The following is an 18287-nucleotide window of genomic DNA, read 5'->3' as shown; positions in this document are numbered from 1 at the left end:
ACATGTGTTTCTATTTCTTGTCTTACTTCTTTTTCCTGTCCAGAGACCGATGTGTGGCAGCAGAAAGGGCCACTCTCTCTTTGGGGCACTTAGCTTTCTCCTGTAGGAGTGAATGTAGTTTATAGTTTATGAAAAAATAATCAGAATACTGAAGATGTCAGAGATTGTATCTTTTTTCCTTTTCATAAGTCATTAAAACCAAGTACTAAAACACTTTGATATGACTCAGAGAACTGAAAACTCAGCATAGATAAAGAAGGAAACAATGTACAAATTGGTAACTATAGCCCAAAAGGCTGATTGTGTTCATCTGCGCGTAGTGTTTTCAGTGAGACAAATGTTTTGTCACTCATCCAAGTGACTTCTTCAGTCTCAACAGACTGCAGGTTTTCCCAAACAGTACATTTGGGATTTACTTACCTTGATGATTAAGCATGCATCTGGTAGTTAAAGCCCTTGAAGAAAAAAAAATGCAATGAATAAATCATACACACTTAAATATTGTATTTTGACCACAACTAAATTGTCTGACTGTCTGTATAAAACTGAACTTACAGCTATAAGCAGTTGATATTAAATATATGCATCACTAAAACATGACAGATAACAAAGCCAGAGTAATTAGGCACACAACTGTTTTTAAGTGTTTTCAATTTAGCTTCTTTTGACTTACATTTAACTATAGCTACTTATTTTTTCCTTCATTGACAATCAGCTGTTGACACAAATTATTTTGGCGAGTGGCAACAGTCAAACCAACAGCACTGTGATGTTTTTGTTCGTGAATATGTAGACACGCTGGTGCGAATGTCTTACTATACAGGCTGGTTCTTTAGATACAAGGGGAGAGTGCGCGAGTCAGAAACCCAGGGCACATAGATGATGTAAGTCTCATCAGAAACAGCTTATTTCCAAACCAGGGAGGAAGAATGAAAAACAATTCTAAAAACAAGCAATAAAATGTTGTCAAGGTACTAAAATCCCCAGAAATAAATAATCCCAATTTCAAAAAAACATATAAAACACAATGTTCTATGCTCGCTAAACTCCCACCCTGTCCCACAATGTAACTGTCCCACAACAAAGGATAAATGTTTGTTAGGTGTTCACAAGCAGGACCGAAATTCCTCCTTCAGAGAAGGGTCCAGACCAGCCTCGTCCCAGGCAGAAGAGGAGAACCCTCCTATCCCCATCTCATCCTGGAGTCCATTGCTCCACCGCGGCTCCCCTCACATCATCACACTGTAAACAAAAAAACAGGGGCCAGAACCATTCTCCCAGAAGCTGGCCTGGCTAATAGCCATGGTGACCCTCTCACAATACGGCTCTACTCGGTGAGCAACAGTTCATTCATGTGAATTTTCAAAGCTAATTCAAGGACCATCGTGTGGTTAGCAGCATTGACTAAAGTCTTAGTGGTGAAAGGTTTGCATTAAAAGAGTAAAAACTCCAGTTAGGGCATGACTTTAAATACATTAAAGGCAGGGTGCGTCTGAAGACTGCTGCATTTATGAATATGTGACTAAAATAATGTTAGAACTGTAATTAATTATCTATAAAAAACAAAAAATGTTTAAAGTTTTGCGGACACTGAGCTAAGAAAGAATGACTACAATGTTTACTGGTACTATACTGGTACAATAATTACTGGACAAGTACAAACTTGCCCCTTACAATTAATGTAACAGCATGCCAGTGTGTAAACAAAGATCTTTATTTATACGTCGAAAGCAGGTTGTGTCTGAAGACTGCTACCTTTATTAATATGTGATGTGGAGCAGGGAAATTATTTTACTGCTATTGTTAAATAATTGTCATCATTACCATTGCATTAATAATATAATCTGGAGTTTATATTGCATTCAGGGGTTGAACAGTGTGTGTCTTTCAGAAAGGCTAAAAGTAATAGGACAGGAAACAGGCTTGGAGAGTTTTGCAGAAGTGGAAGTTATTTTGAGCAGCAGGCTAAGACGAGGCTTTAACAATGTAACAGATAGCTTTAAGAAGGCCTTAAGATGTTATGCATACAGTTATTATGTTGACCTTGTATTTCAGGTGCAGTTATGACTATTTCATACACAATGCATATCTGTGCTTATTAAAGAGTTGGAGCTCGGTCAATTAATTGGGGGTCGGAAGCTTTGTTCGGCGCGATGTTCGGACAATCTATTGTGCAAGTGACTTGGAGCCATAGAAGGAATTGCAATACATGCTTACAAAACACTTATATATCAGATCATTTTATATTAAGCTTTTAAGTAGAGGTTCTTGGTTAAAACATTTATTTAGTAGAAGACATACATATAGTCTCAGTGAGCCTCTGGTCTGGTAAAAGGTCAGAAGTGCAACAGGTGAATTGAGAAAGAGCATGTGAGGTCGTGACACACACACACGAGTTAAATTTATTTAGAGGAGAGATTAGTTATGTCTGGTTGTAACTGCAAAAGTGTCTCGGTAAAAGAGGAACCGTCCTTGTTGTCTCGGCAAGAAAGAGGAACAATTTACTTTAAGACAAGAACGGAAAGTACCAGCCATGAAAATAGAAGATGATCTTCTGGGTGAAAAGCCATTGTGGTGTTGATCTGATCTATGTATAAAATGTATCTGTGACGCATGAAGGGGCGTCAATAAATCAAACCCTGATGCTATAAAATATCTGTTCATGCTTTGATTAAGTTGGAGATCACTTGCTGTCGGCGTACAGAGTGTTCTTCCCACACGTGTGTATTCATTAAAATCATTGTTTGACCAAGACCTTCTGGACCATGGGTGGTTTGTACTCTCCTTCCTCAATTTTGAACCTTAACATTTGGGGGCTTCGTCCGGTGGTTGAGGAGGGAGGATTGGAGGTTCAAAACCAGGCAATGGGTGTGTTATAATAGATGTTTTACAATCTGTACCGGTACAGACTTGCTCCTGACGGTTAAGCTGTCCTGAGGCACAAACATGTTGTCTTTGGCTTGGCTTCAAGACTCTAGGAAAGGAGTAATGAATGTATGTAAATAACTTTTGAGGACAATCATTTAGAAATAACATCAAGTGAAATTTAGAATCAATTAAAAGTAATAATGAAGTAATATCGTATTTGTTGGTAGTGGGGCATTTTGGCTTCTGCTGCATCTTCCTAGTCTATGCTGGAGACTCACCAACTCCAGTACCACATACACCACTAATCACTCGATCTAAAAAGCATTGCCATAAAAACATGTGTTTCCCTTTAATTTCTTACTTCTTTTTCCTGTCCAGAGACCTCTGTGTGGCAGCAGAAAGAGCCACTCTCTCTTTGGGGTACTTAGCTTTCTCCTGGAGGAGCGAATATAGTTTATGTCTGTGGGGGTTCTCAGCCATCCAGGTCATCGTAGTCTAAGGACCTTGGAAAGAAAAGCGTCTGGACTTGAAGATGTTTCACCTCTCATTCCTGGGTCAAATGGTGGAGAGTCCCAGATTCAAGCCCTATTGGAGTATCCCCTAAAATGGACATGGACCCCTTATTGATCCTCTACCTAATCACATGAGCCAAGGTGTGAAAACAGGTGTTGGTCACAATCAGCCAAAGTTTCGGGTGAACTCATTGTGAAACCAAGCCCCACCCTATCATCTGATCTCCTGAGGTCAGAAGAGCCAGGATGTGCATAGGCACGGGATCTAGAAACTGGATCATAGATGGCAGACAATTGGTGTCGTAAGCCACCGCCTCTGTTCAAAGAGGGTAAACAGAGGGTAAAGCAGAGGGTAAACAGAGGTGGTGGCTTACGACACGGTCTACAACTGTCTGCCATCTATAATCCAGTTTTGATTCCCTTTACACCCATGGGGGACACTCCCATTGCTCTTAAATCTGGGACTCTGAAGAAGCTTCTCGGATGAGAGGTGAAATGTCTTCAAGCAACTTAAAGAAGTCCAGATGCTTTTCTTTCTAAGCTCCTTAGACTTTATAATTTATGAGAACATATTCATAATACTGAAAAAAGTCTTAGATTGTCAAAAATGAATATCTTATCTGACGATTGCTTTGGTGAAAAGGTGCTATATATTACAAACAATGTATTAATAACAACAAGATGACAGTGCTTTATAGACTGTTTTTGTGGAAGTGGAAAGGGCAAATTAACTCAGTCTTTTTCTAGAAGGATGTTAGGTGTAAATGTGTCTGTGAATGTCCTGTGACACTATTATCCCCTCTCTCTTTTAATAATGTCAAAGATAATAGTGTCTTTGACACTATTGGACCTACAGTTTTAACCATTATTAAAACCATCCCAGCCGATCTTAACCATACCATAGTGAACCCATTTCTCAAAAAAAAACAAAAAAAAAACAAAACAAACATCTCAATGCAACAGTGTTCTCAAATTTTAAACCAATCTCTAAACTCTCCTTCCTGTCCAAAATCCTGTCTTCCTTCAGTTCCAGGCTCTACTGGAAATTAACGATATCTCAGAAACATTTCAGTCTGGTTTCAAAGCGAAACATTTCGAAAGCGTAGAGCTCCCACCCAGGCAAAAGAAAAATAGAGCTATATCACATGTAATGTGAAAACTTTATTGTTCTCACAATATACTTTTCACATTTGAACAACATAATATCATGTTATTACAATATACATTATATACAATATACATTATATAGATATATATATATCTATATATTATATTTACATTACCACAGTGAGATGACTTTAGTCTCATGAACAACATTAACTAATTGTTATTTACTAACTAATCTTAAATGACTGTTCAGTACAGAAATGAAGCCCAACAATCATGTTTTACAGTCCCGTGGTCTCAGCCTCAGATACTCAACTAATCAAAGTGATGTCATGACAAAAATGAATGACCAACAAAACATTTTTCTCCTTCATTTCTGTCAAACAATGCTGTATCTCGCTGTTAGTATCATGGTTGCTAGGCAACCTGAACAGCGCGACGAAGCGTATACCGTCCCATTTCACAAACCTCTCACTTCCGCACTTCTCGTACTTATAGTACGCACCGTACGTAGTGCGCGTACTTCAAGCATGCAGACCCTGAATTGGGACACAGCCATTGTGAAACCTAGCCCCACCCTATCATGTGAGGTCAGAAGGCCCTATGATGTGTGTGGGTGTTGAGGTGTCTGGGAAGGGATCTCAAAACTGGATTATAGATGGCAGACAGTTGGTGTTGTAAGCCACTGCCTCTGTTCACTATTTGAACTCTCCCATAGGGCTTAAATCTGGGAGTCTCTGGGACTCTCCACTATTTAACCTTAGACCTGAAGAAGCTTCTCGGATGAGAGGTGAAACGTCTTCAAGCGAAGTCCAGACGCTTTTCTTTCCAAGCTCCTTAGTCTTGTGTAGTCTGTTTTCCTCGAAGATTCAGATCTCCTTGTTTGTTTGTTTTTTGTTTGTTTTGTTTTTATCTGAATTATTTTGCACGTAGTTCAAGTTAATAAGGTCACTTTTTAGTTTACCACTCCATCTTCCAAATGCTGCGTTTGGGTCCAACTCCTGATGTGCAAATAAAACCATGAACCTCTATTGAACCACTTGATCAGTCCTGTTGAAAATTGGTTCATTCATTCAAAGCTTTGTTCAGTGACATCTAGTAATGAAATAGGAGACAGCACATGAAATCTCAATTTCCATTTGCTGATTGTATCAAAGTATTTATATCATTCATTGTGTGAATGATATAAATACAATTTTGTAACGATGGATTGATTGGTCAGTTGATTCTGTAAACTTATGTAATGTAGCAGGTAGATGAAGGTGTCCTTGGTGGAGCAGGATGTGTTGGGATGGTAGGGCATGTTTCAGTAACTAGGGTGGGGTGTGATCATGTACATGGGACATGTGATTTTCCACAATGAAGCAACCTTTGAAATAGTGGTTCAAGGAAAATGTAACTTTGAGTTTGAAGCTTGTGTGGGAGTACCAGTGTCATACGGCCAACACTACTCCTGCCTGCCTGTCAGTCTTGACAGTGTCCTTCCTATTGTTTGTTTTTATTCCTGTTGACTATTAAGTAAGAAATGAAGGTTAGAGTAGTTCAGTTGCTTTTGCTTCCTTGTATGAAGAAAAAAGTATGCTGATGGTAAAGTATCAGGTCTTTAGTCTCTATAGTTTTAGTGCCAATGACAAAAATGCATGCTTTTGTCAACGTGTTGATGACAGCAAAGGTGAGTGGAGAGATTAAACAAGATATCACAAATACATTTTATATAAATGACATCTGGAGACTAAAACATTTTTTAAACAGTGCCTGTAGCACATTATGTGTATGTAAACTATCAACGCTGAAATTAATAAGATCTAATGAGATCTTTTAGAATATGTTTTTGTGAAAATGTCAATATGTTTGCTACAACAGTTTCCTGCTAATTTCACATTTTTTGCCCCTTAAAAAACTTTGGCTCTGTAAAAATCATATTATTCCAAATCAAATGAAATCAAATGAAAAATAAAACTTAAACCTTTGTATCAGTGTAAACACATTTCACTAAACTGGAAACTTTAGATATTTAGATGAACTCTACAGAGTGACATGAAGTCGCAAAAGTTGCAACAGTTCAATCCAGCTAAGAGACAAAAACATTTACCTCCTCTTGTCACATGAAAAAGGTTATTGAGATACATAGAAACTTAAACCTCTGACACTTCAGAACCCCACAGGAAAGTAAATGATCTTATTTAGTGAATAATACTTTAAATATGAATAAATCAGTTATTGCTGATTGTCCCCACAGCAAATTCCATGGAGACATCTGGATTTGTCCAGGACAAACTAACTGAATGGGGATTCAGTGAGTTCATGCAGAGATTTAAAGGTATGAGTTTATTATTATTATTTAATGGGAATTGTTGTATCTGTAATGGCACTAGAACAGCATCGTAATTTACTGATTTAGAAGTCAGTCTGGATATTCCTGTGATTTATGACTTGTAATAGAAAACAAAAGTCTTTCATATTCAAAGTTGATGAATATTAATGTTTTGCAGTGTTAGCTTCATCTGACTTTTGAATATTTTATTTTGTTGTTGGCATTATTTCAGATGAAGGCATTGACAAGGAGACGTTTCTAAACCTTGGAGATTCAATCCGAATTAATTTACTGTTTCCTAAAATTGGACCAAGAGTAAAGTTTAGAAAGAGACTGAAAGATTACTTACAGGTAAGGCATCTATTTTTTATTCTATATCAGCAGGTCTATTGTTTCATTAATGTGTGATGTGTTTGTTTTGATTCTGTAGATGGAGACATGTCATTTTGTCCAGGAAAAATTAACTGAATGGCATCTCAGTGAGCTGATTCACAGATTTGAAGGTATTTTATTATAGTTTGGTTTTGGTCCTTCATAAATTACTGCTGTACTGTAATTTCATATTGATATTTGTTTGTCTAATTTCAATTTGAATACTTCGTTTTGTTGCAGAGGAAGGTATTGACAAAGAAGCTTTCCTAAGTCTCGAGTCAGGCAGAATCAATACTTTGATTCCAAAAATTGGACCAAGAGTAAAGTTTAAAAGGAGGCTCAGAGAATACTTACAGGTAATGTTTTATTAAATGTTACAAAAAAATCCTGGAACATAAAGCCATAAAAGTTTAAATATACTGTTTTTTTTAATAAAACAAATGGCGGTTAAGATCAGTAGATTAATAGTGTATGCAATGCATCAGATTGGAGGTTGTGTGTGAGCGCTGTGACATTCAGAAAAATAACCTCACAATACTCGAGTACAAGATAATGTATTTAATGTAGCATTTACTGTGCATGTAATGCATTTCACACTGGCAGGTATCAATATAACAAAACTGATCACACTTCTTTTATTATACGAAATACATCTTAAATTTATCCCTCACCACTGCAGGACTTGAATAGAACAAATGATGATTCTGCTGACATGATGGAAACAAGCGCAGAGCAAGAGGACAGTCCAGAAATGGTATGATCTCATTGTGTCTGAACATGGTTCATTATTGAGTGATTAATCTTTGATCATTTTTGTTATTAATGTCATCATGTTATTATAGAAAAATTAATGTTGTCAGCGTTAATCTCCTTAAGTAAAGTAAGTAAGTAAAATTTTATTTAAATAGTACCTTTCAAGATAAAATCACAAAGTGCTTCACACAAGCAGAAATGGACATACAACCTCAAACAAACAAAAGCAACCAAAAGCAAGTTTAAACAGATACATTTTTAACTGCTTTTTAAATGAAATGACTGAGTCCACAGATCTCGAACTCAAAGGGAGCGAGTTCCAGAGTCTGGGAGCCATTGATACAAGCGCTCTGTCACTGTTTGTTTTTAACCTTGTATGCTGGAAAACCAGCAAGCCCTGGTCCCTGGTCACAAGACCTCAGGGACCTGCTGGGGCGATAAGGCAGAAGAAGATCACTGATGTAAGTTGGAGCTACACCGTGCAGGGCCCTATAGGTCATGATTATAATCTTAAAATGAACCCTGAACTTGACATGATGTCAGACTTAAAATGACATTGACGCCATAGCCGCATTAACGCAGCAAATCTACGTTAGCTGGTTACCGTGGATCTCCCCATGCGTGGAGCTGGACGCCGCTAAACAATAACAAGCTAACCGCTTACGCCATTAAGTTAAAATGACATTATGGCGTTAACGTCATTTTAAAGAGATTAATGCTGACAGCACTAATAAAAATACATTTTGATTGATTCAAGGACTCATATCTTTAGAGTAAAACAGGTGTCAATATGAGCAAAGTGAACCAGGTTAGCTGTTTACCTAAGTCCTCTGCAGAATTCTCCAACACAGCTCAACTGTTTTTCACAAACTGTGAGTAAACAACATGAAGGCCTGTGCCTTGTCTGGATAATTATTTGGTATTTGTTTTCACGTAGGAGCCAAACATTTTTCCTCAACATTTGGAATCTGCTTCAGCGTCTGACACAACAGATGGCAAAGACACGGTAAGAAATGAAGTCAGAAAAAATATTTTTAAACTGGTTGAAGATCCAGTGATTTACAATGATTTTATCTGCAGACAAACATTTTGTCTCCATAATGCTGCATTAAGAGGAGCAATAAATAATGAAGCTAACAAATGCAAACTGCTTTAAATTTGTTTAATATACATATCTGAAATGCACCTTCATCAAGTGAATATGAAATATTAAGAGTATAGGTAGGCCTGGCTGATGTTTTGGCCTTGTTTTAGATGCAGGACCACAACATTTTTCCATTTCAGTTGGAGTCTGCTTCAGCAGTTGACAGAGGCAGTGACACAGTAAGAAGGAATATTGATGTTTCTCCTCAAGTCATTTTGTTATGCCGATATTATTTGTGTATATAAAACACATGTTTGTTTGTCTTTTCAGAGTAACGAACCAATTCGCTCCTGGGCAACAGTGACACAAGGACAAAGTCCAACCACATTTACAATGTTTTACTGTCAAGAGTGTAAAAACTTCATGGGAAACAATCCTGATTCTTGTTGTTCTCACTGTGCCTCTGTGTTCAATAAAGCAAGCAGCATTCAAAATGGAAACTTCTTTCTGTACTCATCCCTGAAAGACCTTCTGAAAGGTATCCTTGAGAACCACAGCACTGAGTTGTTACCTAAAACAGTTAAAGATGAGCATGATAACATCAAAGATGTGATGGATGGGATGATGTACCAGAATCTCCTCAGAGAGGGTAAACTAGCTGCAGATGATCTCACACTGACATGGAATTTTGATGAAGTACCAAATTTTAGCACAACCAGATACTCAATTTGGCCCCTTCAGTTTGTTATTAATGAACTTCCTTACACACAAAGACAGGTAAATATGATAGTTGCTGGATTTTGGTTTGGCCAAGGAAAACCTCATATGAACACATTTCTGAAACCATTTGTGGATGAATGTTGTGATTTAGCCCAAAATCCATTTCAGTGGAGAGACAGCAGAGGCACTCTTCATTCATCAAAAGTCTTCTGCTTGGTTTGCTCCTCTGACGCTGTGGCGAGGCCACTTCTCCGGAATTGCAAACAATTCAATGGAGAATATGGTTGTGACTGGTGTTTACACCCTGGCACAGTGGTACCAAAGGGCTCTGGATCTGTGAGGTCATACCGATATGATGAAACTAAACAAGAATCAAGATCAAAGAATATGTTTGTTGAAAATGCAAGAGAGGCTGAAAGCTCCCATGAAAACACCTCAGAGTGTGGAGTAAAAGGAATGTCCTTACTTTCCAGACTTCCTTTGTTTGACATTGTGTTTGGATTTGTACCAGAATATATGCACTCAGTTTTAGTTGGTGTGACTAAGCAACTTATTGGATTGTGGCTGAACTCAGAGAACTCCATGAAAGACTGGTATGTAGGTCAACAGATTTCACAGATGGACTCTTATCTCCGAATGTTAAAGCCTCCATCAGAAATGAGCAGATCTCTACAGTCACTGAAGGGTCGGGACACTTGGAAAGCATCTGAGTGGCGAGCTTTCCTTTTATTTTATGCTGTTAGTGTCCTACCAGGCATCCTTCAGCCTTCATTTCTCCAACATTTTTTTTGTTTGTCGATCAGCATTCACATTCTGCTACAAGAATCAGTCTCCCAAAATGACCTTCAGCTGGCCCATGAGAACTTGGTACTCTTTGTTAGAAACATGGAAGAACTCTATGGTGAAGAAAACGTTTCATTCAACTGCCATCAGTTGATCCACTTAGCTGACTGTGTGCGTAACTGGGGGCCTCTCTGGGCAACATCAGCATTCAGTTTTGAGAGGAACAGTGCAAATTTAAGGGCACTGCTTAGCAACATAAACTACAATCCTCAAAAAATTCAAGACAAGTTTCTCCGTTGGCAGCGCCTGCCGAGTCACCTTCGCTCCCTTGTTTCTAACGGAAATTCTCCGTTAGCCAGCATTTCACCAGTAAATGAAACCACTGATTGTTACAATCTGCTTGGAAATTCACGGCATCTGGCTATCACAGGATCCATAAAACTAGCAATAGAAGAGCTCTTAAATCGACCTGTTTCATTCAGATCAGTGGAAGCCTTTGACAGCTTCATCAACAGAAATACTGTTTACTCTATAAACCATGAAGAGGCAGACAGAACAGACTGTGTCATAAAACTCAAGAATGGCTGCTATGGAGAAATACAGTTCATCGTCAGGTTTAAAGAGAACTGTGTTTGCACATCCAACTGTGTGTGCTCGGCTATTTCAGTCATTGTGGTCCAGCTATTTTATATCAAACGTGATGCAGAGGACAGCAGGATGATTCCTGACAGTGCATCAAGGACTATCTTTGTGGAAGTGGAAAGGACAACTCAGCCCAAAGCCTTCTTTTTGAGGGATGTTAGGTGTAAATGCATGTATGTGGATGGTTGGCTGGTGCCTTTACCAAACTCATATGAAAGATATTAAAGTTCCAGCACAGCTAAGGTGCTTTCTCTGTCTTGTATATCATGGCACATGGCTGTTTTTACTACAGTGAAAATCTTGGAAAAATGAACGATGATGAAGTTTTTTCAAAGGAGTTTGGAGTCATTTTGTTCATATGTGTGCGAGATCTGTGGCTTACGTTTTCTTTTGGTGTGACAGTGTGGACATAATGTAGTCAGTGTAATGTAGGATTATATCACTCAGTACTGTATGTGTATTATCTGTATATGGAGGAAATTATGGAGTGATTGGTAAACAGCCAAAAGCTTGCCTTTCCCAACTTTGTATTCACTACGTATTTATCATACATGTCAGTTTACCTCTATTCAATATGAAATGCAAATTATTGTGACACATAAACATTTTGTGAATTAACGCTAAAAATCCGGGGTGAGTGGATCAATGTGGTTTACTGCATCCTGATACAGATTGCTATTACTGAGATAACAGATCATAAAGCTTCATATTACCTCATATTATTGTGTAATGGCTGATGAGACTTATTCTGTTTAATGTTGCAATGTGTGCAAGTCTATTGAATATAATACAGATTGATTTGCTCAAGAATGTTTGTATCCTGCTACATAAAAATGATTATAATTAGTCTTATTACTTTAAATATGCCTGAAAAATCTGTTTGGCCTCCTTCTTCACTCTGGATTTGTGCTGCTATTCAGAGTCAATTCAAATTTTAGTGTCGTTCCTTAAAAAAAAAAGAAAAAAGGATGTGTAAATACAGTAAATGATGTTTAGAGATTTTTGAAAAATAAACATGACCACTGTTCATATGTGGCTTTATTACCTTATCATAGGCCAGAATTAAATATCTAAGTAGGACCCTTGTGTTACGATTCGGTGTTGTCAGTGTTTTGTTTTAGGCGTGACTGTTATGTGTTTCCTGCTTTACTTTGAAAGTCTGTCTTATCTCAGTGTGTTCAATTTACGCTTCCTTGTCTCGTCAGTTCTGATTTGCCCCAGCTGTGTTTCCCTCCTGTTGTCCATTCCCTGATTGCTCCTTCTATGTATTTAAGCCCTGTGTTTCAGTTTGTCATGGTCGTGATCTTCCCTCCCCCGGTTGTAAATAGTTTGGTGTTTTGATGTAAATAAATGTCCTATTTTGCTTTGAAGTAAATAGCTGTCGATGCTTTCGTTTTGGGATTTTGGTGGAGAACCGTAGTAGTTTTTTTTTCCTTATTTTTTTTTTTTTTTCTGTGTTGCACGCCGGTTGCCTAGGCTGGGGTGGAACACTTGTTTAATACCATGTTAAACATGTTTACCGGGTCATGAACCATCGGTGAAGCAAACAACAGAAAAGAAGCTCGTATATAGACTTATGCCGTAAGTTGACCTAAAACTAAAAAGAAAAAACAATCTGACATTTTAAATTAAATCAAACATCGTTTAAAAGACACACATGGCAGTGTGGGAGAAAAAACTCAACACTGAATGCTACAAGTGCACAAATATGAAATCAGCGTGGTGCTGCAGTGAACGCATCAATTCACACAATATTACAGAAATACTTTTTATATAAATGTCTTATATTGTTTCTTGGTCCCATCAATTTCTTATTCTTCAGTCATTTCTGAAACAAAGTCCACACTGAATGCCTGCTGTGCATCTGTGGTTGTGTGAAGCTACATTAATGTAACAGCATGCCAGAGTGTAAACACAGATCTTTGTCTATACGTTGAAACAAGGTTGTGCCTGAAAATTGCTACTTTTATGTGACATTTTATGTGAATATGTGACAAATGATGTTAGAATTATAATTAATTATAGAAAAAACAGTTTAAACCTTGGTGGGCAATGAGCTTAGAAGGATTATCTAGAAAATGACTTCAGGAAATGGTCGTGTTATAAAGTTGTTTTACAATCTGGACCAGTACAGACTTGCTCCTGACAGTTAAACTGTCCTGGGGGCACAAACCGTTTGTCCTTGGCTTGGTTTCAAGACTCTAGGAAAGGAATGCTGAATGTACAGTGGGGCAAAAAAGTATTTAGTCAGCCACCGATTGTGCAAGTTCCCCCACTTAAAATGATGACAGAGGTCAGTAATTTGCACCAGAGGTACACTTCAACTGTGAGAGACAGAATGTGAAGAAAAAATCCATGAATTCACATGGTAGGATTTGTAAAGGATTTATTCGTAAATCAGGGTGGAAAATAAGTATTTGGTCAATAACAAAAATACAACTCAATACTTTGTAACATAACCTTTGTTGGCAATAACAGAGGTCAAACGTTTACTATAGGTCTTTACCAGGTTTGCACACACAGTAGCTGGTATTTTGGCCCATTCCTCCATGCAGATCTTCTCGAGAGCAGTGATGTTTTGGGGCTGTCGCCGAGCAACACGGACTTTCAACTCCCGCCACAGATTTTCTATGGGGTTGAGGTCTGGAGACTGGCTTCTTACGGAGCCACTCCTTTGTTGCCCGGGCGGTGTGTTTTGGATCATTGTCATGTTGGAAGACCCAGCCTCGTTTCATCTTCAAAGTTCTCACTGATGGAAGGAGGTTTTGGCTCAAAATCTCACGATACATGGCCCCATTCATTCTGTCCTTAACACTGATCAGTCGTCCTGTCCCCTTGGCAGAAAAACAGCCCCATAGCATGATGTTTCCACCCCCATGCTTCACAGTAGGTATGGTGTTCTTGGGATGCAACTCAGTATTCTTCTTCCTCCAAACACGACGAGTTGAGTTTATACCAAAAAGTTCTACTTTGGTTTCATCTGACCACATGACATTCTCCCAATCCTCTGCTGTATCATCCATGTGCTCTCTGGCAAACTTCAGACGGGCCTGGACATGCACTGGCTTCAGCAGCGGAACACGTCTGGCACTGCGGGATTTGATTCCCTGCCGTTGTAGTGTGTTACTGATGGTGACCTTTGTTACTTTGGTCCCAGCTCTCTGCAGGTCATTCACCAGGTCCCCCCGTGTGGTTCTGGGATCTTTGCTCACCGTTCTCATGATCATTTTGACCCCACGGGATGAGATCTTGCGTGGAGCCCCAGATCGAGGGAGATTATCAGTGGTCTTGTATGTCTTCCATTTTCTGATGATTGCTCCCACAGTTGGTTTTTCACACCAAGCTGCTTGCCTATTGTAGATTCACTCTTCCCAGTCTGGTGCAGGTCTACAATACTTTTCCTGGTGTCCTTCGAAAGCTCTTTGGTCTTGGCCATGGCGGAGTTTGGAGTCTGACTGTTTGAGGCTGTGGACAGGTGTCTTTTATACAGATGATGAGTTCAAACAGGTGCCATTCATACAGGTAACGAGTGGGGGACAGAAAAGCTTCTTACAGAAGACGTTACAGGTCTGTGAGAGCCAGAGATCTTCCTTGTTTGAGGTGACCAAATACTTATTTTCCACCCTGATTTACGAATAAATTCTTTACAAATCCTACCATGTGAATTCATGGATTTTTTTTTCACATTCTGTCTCTCACAGTTGAAGTGTACCTCTGGTGCAAATTACTGACCTCTGTCATCATTTTAAGTGGGGGAACTTGCACAATCGGTGGCTGACTAAATACTTTTTTGCCCCACTGTATGTTCAGCAGTGAGAAAGAGAGATTAAAGGAAGGTTAATTTGTACATGTCTTCATGTGAGTGAAGCCAGCGCATTTCCTCATTTCCAAACTCTAATCATTCTCCTAAAAGATATTGGCGCATGCTGATATCTGTGTGAGAATGTGACCAAAGCTTTTATCAAGGTGAGCACAATTGGTGTATTTATTTATATATTCTTTATATCATTATTTTAAACTGAAAAAACTCTAAAAATAGGACTAATAATAAGTAAGTAAGACTAAATATTGTGTGTACTTTTGTATACAATTTTACAGTAATGAATTAAAGAAACATAGCAGCAGTTATGACATGAGTGAACCACAACCATAAAGTAAATAAACAAATATGAAGCTTTTTTTGTCTCCATGTGCCTCTCCATAAAACACCCTCACACACACACACACACACACACACACACACACACACACACACACACACACACACACACACACAGTCACTTGTCTTGCTTAACCATGCTACATTTCCACACAATTTCTCAAGCAGTGTAAGAACAACAGCCTAGCCACCAAATACTATCTGCTTCTATAACTGTGCTACTATCATGGCTTTTGTTGTCCATGTCCTGTGCTTTCATCTCGAGTATCGTTCTGTAACGCCACCTCAGCAGGCCAGTCTGCACCATCTGACTAAACTGCAACCGCGCAGTCACAGATGGATTCTTCTTAAGCCCTACAGAACAGCCTTCAACTGCCAGCTATCAGCTTCCATCACCACATAACCACAAAGTAACCACTGACAGTGAGAGAGAGATGTGGGCAAAATGGGGAGGATGCAGAAGTGAGAGAGAAAAAGGTGCAGAATGAGAGGAGGTGAGAAAGGTCAGAAAAAATTAGAAACAAGTGCAAAGTGTCCAGATCAGATTTTTCCCTCTCTTGTGTTTCCTCTCCTTTTTAAATCCACACTCTCTCTTTAAATGTCTGCTTCCTCTCCTTTAAACCCAAACGCACTACTGCCACGGTAAAAAGACAGAGCGAGCCCCAGAGAGCAGCGCCATCATCCCCATCGAAACAGCCAAACAGCCAGGCAATTTGCTAATGAACTTCTTAATGACTGCTAATTAAAACCCATTTAATTCAGAAACACTTATCAAGCTCTAAGGGAAAAAAAGCATGCAAAAATTTCCCAGGAAGACAAGCAGAGTTATGGCCACCTTTGGTATTTGTCAAAGCCTTCCTACTCCTTCCCCTCCTGTTTTGCCCTCCTGTGTGTCTCTGTCACTCTGTCCCGCCAGCTCGATTGCCTCTAATAGACGTGCTTTATCTAGGCTGACCTAACCATTGTCAAAGGGAGCAGAATTTGTGAGCTTTTAGAGTGGGCACACTCAATGAGCTAGGGGGTTGGGGGCAGTCACGACTGGGAGTAAGTGGCGGGTGCAAGCAGGTGGGGCGTTGCTTGGCAAGAATCCATCCATGCAATCTCCAGGCCACTTCGTTAGCCACCTCGTACACATCTACACGTTTCTCCCCTCTGTTCTCAGCTATGCAAATAGGATGCCAGCTAAATACTTAATGAGAAGTGAGATATGAGCATTTGAACCATCTCTGGAATGCAGAGAACTAACTGCTAAAATGCAAATGCATCTTATTGTAGCCACTGAAGATTCAAGGAAACTTTTTTTTTATTAGAAAACTTTCTAAAATAAATTCTTCTTTTTCTCTTCACTGTGTTCATTCCTCACACACACAGAAAAGATGGGTAGATACATTGAGAGAAGCTGCAATTGACAAAGGGAAAACAAAACTGAGAGAAAGTTAGAGATAGAGCGAGCCAGAGGGAGTGTGTCCCCTCAGCCCTGGTGGAGAAACCAGAAAGGGCCACTTTAAAAATCGCTTAACACGCTCCACACAAAAGACAGCTCAGGAAACTTGAGCCGTGTTTGATTTGAGTGTCAGGGTGGGAGGTACCAATCTGCAGACATGTCGGGCACAGGTGGTGAAACAATCAAACAGCCCTAAACTTATATCACCCACGGAGATACAAAAAGCTCGGTCACATGCACAAATACAAAAACACTCAGGCATGTATGAAAACATACATGTGGAGACACACATGCACACACAGAATATATATTAACATGTTTATTTTACATCAAATTTGATGTGTCAGAAGACTGAAAGAAGAAGAAAGGACATTTAAAATACAAACTTTTATGGGCATATCTTTGACATTCTGCTCATTCTTATATCAGCATCACCTTTACTGCATACTTATACCTACGTTGCCCATCACCCGTGAACATGCACAGAGAACAAATTCAAGCAAAACCACAGTGTATGCATCCCAGCCAGACTGTAATACACGCCTCTGCGATTCAGGCAAAACGAAACCTATCATATGCTGTCAGGTGTGGTAACTTGAACACCTGGTATTATTTGCTAATTATTTGTAATAATATCTCCTTCACAGCGAGGATTTATATAAGGTCTCTTGGCGATTTATCAATTATTAAAGCTCATTAGTGGTCAGATTGTTTATTTTGCTTTTAGTTTTCTTGCTTTTCAGATGGCCTGTGTTCAGCAAATGGTTCAAGCTTAATTTTTCTTCTGAGTAAATATGGTGTGTTTTGTTTGCATGGGGTTGTTTGCTTTGTGTGCAGTGGGTGGAACAGGACATTGGCTTTAATGTGGTTGGGAAAAGGAGATGGAGGACATGTTCCCAAATCATTTGTACTTTATATTTCAGGGAATCAAAGAAGCTGTTTGCCCATGCAAATATGTTTTTGGACCAATTTTGTGTTCTCCATTCTTTAAGCACCGGTTTGAGCACCGGCACAGTTTCAAAAGTACCGATTTGGCACCGGTATCGGATAAAACCTAAACGATACCCATGCCTACTTGGCAAGGTCTCCCTTGAAAAAGAGGTTTTTAATCTCAATGGGATCTTGGTTAAATAACAGTTAAATAAAAATAAAATAAAAAAAATCTTATGCAGGTGGAGAAGTCTTAGGTCGTGAAGGATGGAATAAAAGGAGTGTCCTTGCTTTCCAGACTTCCTTTGTTTGACATTGTGTTTGGATTTGTACCAGAATATTTGCACTCACCTTTAGTTGATGTATGTGTCTTTGGTGTAATGCAGAGAACTCCATGAAAGACTAATATGTAGATTTCACAAATAGGCACCCATCTTCACATGTTAAAGCCTCCATCAGAAATGATGGAAATTTGGAAATCATCCGAGTGGTGAGCTTTCCTTTGATTTTATGATGTTAGTATTCTGCTGTCCATTATTCAGCCTCCATTTCTCCAACATTTATTTTTGTCAGGTAGCATTCACATTCTGCAACAAGAA

At 39.0% G+C, this 18287-nt stretch overlaps 1 protein-coding gene across 1 annotated transcript; it reads left to right on the top strand.

Moving 5' to 3' along the window:
- Positions 1-5111: 5111 nt before the first annotated feature.
- LOC146576141 (uncharacterized) lies at positions 5112-12754 on the top strand. Its single transcript, XM_085271201.1, has 8 exons — positions 5112-6807; positions 7034-7152; positions 7232-7304; positions 7414-7529; positions 7853-7927; positions 8864-8932; positions 9181-9249; positions 9341-12754. Exons 1-8 carry the CDS (start codon positions 6735-6737, stop codon positions 11378-11380), a joined length of 2634 nt encoding a protein of 877 aa, XP_085127327.1. The 5' UTR covers positions 5112-6734; the 3' UTR covers positions 11381-12754.
- The last annotated feature ends 5533 nt before the right edge of the window (positions 12755-18287 follow it).

This window comes from Mchenga conophoros, linkage group LG4, assembly GCF_057382185.1.
Source record: "Mchenga conophoros isolate Kocher_MC1m ecotype Shallow Benthic linkage group LG4, M_conophoros_male_GT1.1, whole genome shotgun sequence".
Classification (NCBI taxonomy): Eukaryota; Metazoa; Chordata; class Actinopteri; order Cichliformes; family Cichlidae; genus Mchenga; species Mchenga conophoros.
The sequence above is the reverse complement of the archived record's forward strand: the minus strand, read 5'-3'. Positions and strand labels throughout refer to the sequence as shown.

Bases quoted from the DNA above. Each gene is read 5' to 3' on its own strand.
- LOC146576141 (XM_085271201.1), top strand. From the start codon at position 6,735: ATGGAGACATCTGGATTTGTCCAGGACAAACTAACTGAATGGGGATTC. The intron at 7,153-7,231 runs GTAAGGCATCTA...TTGATTCTGTAG, and splicing joins GACTGAAAGATTACTTACAG to ATGGAGACATGTCATTTTGT. The intron at 7,530-7,852 runs GTAATGTTTTAT...TCACCACTGCAG, and splicing joins GGCTCAGAGAATACTTACAG to GACTTGAATAGAACAAATGA.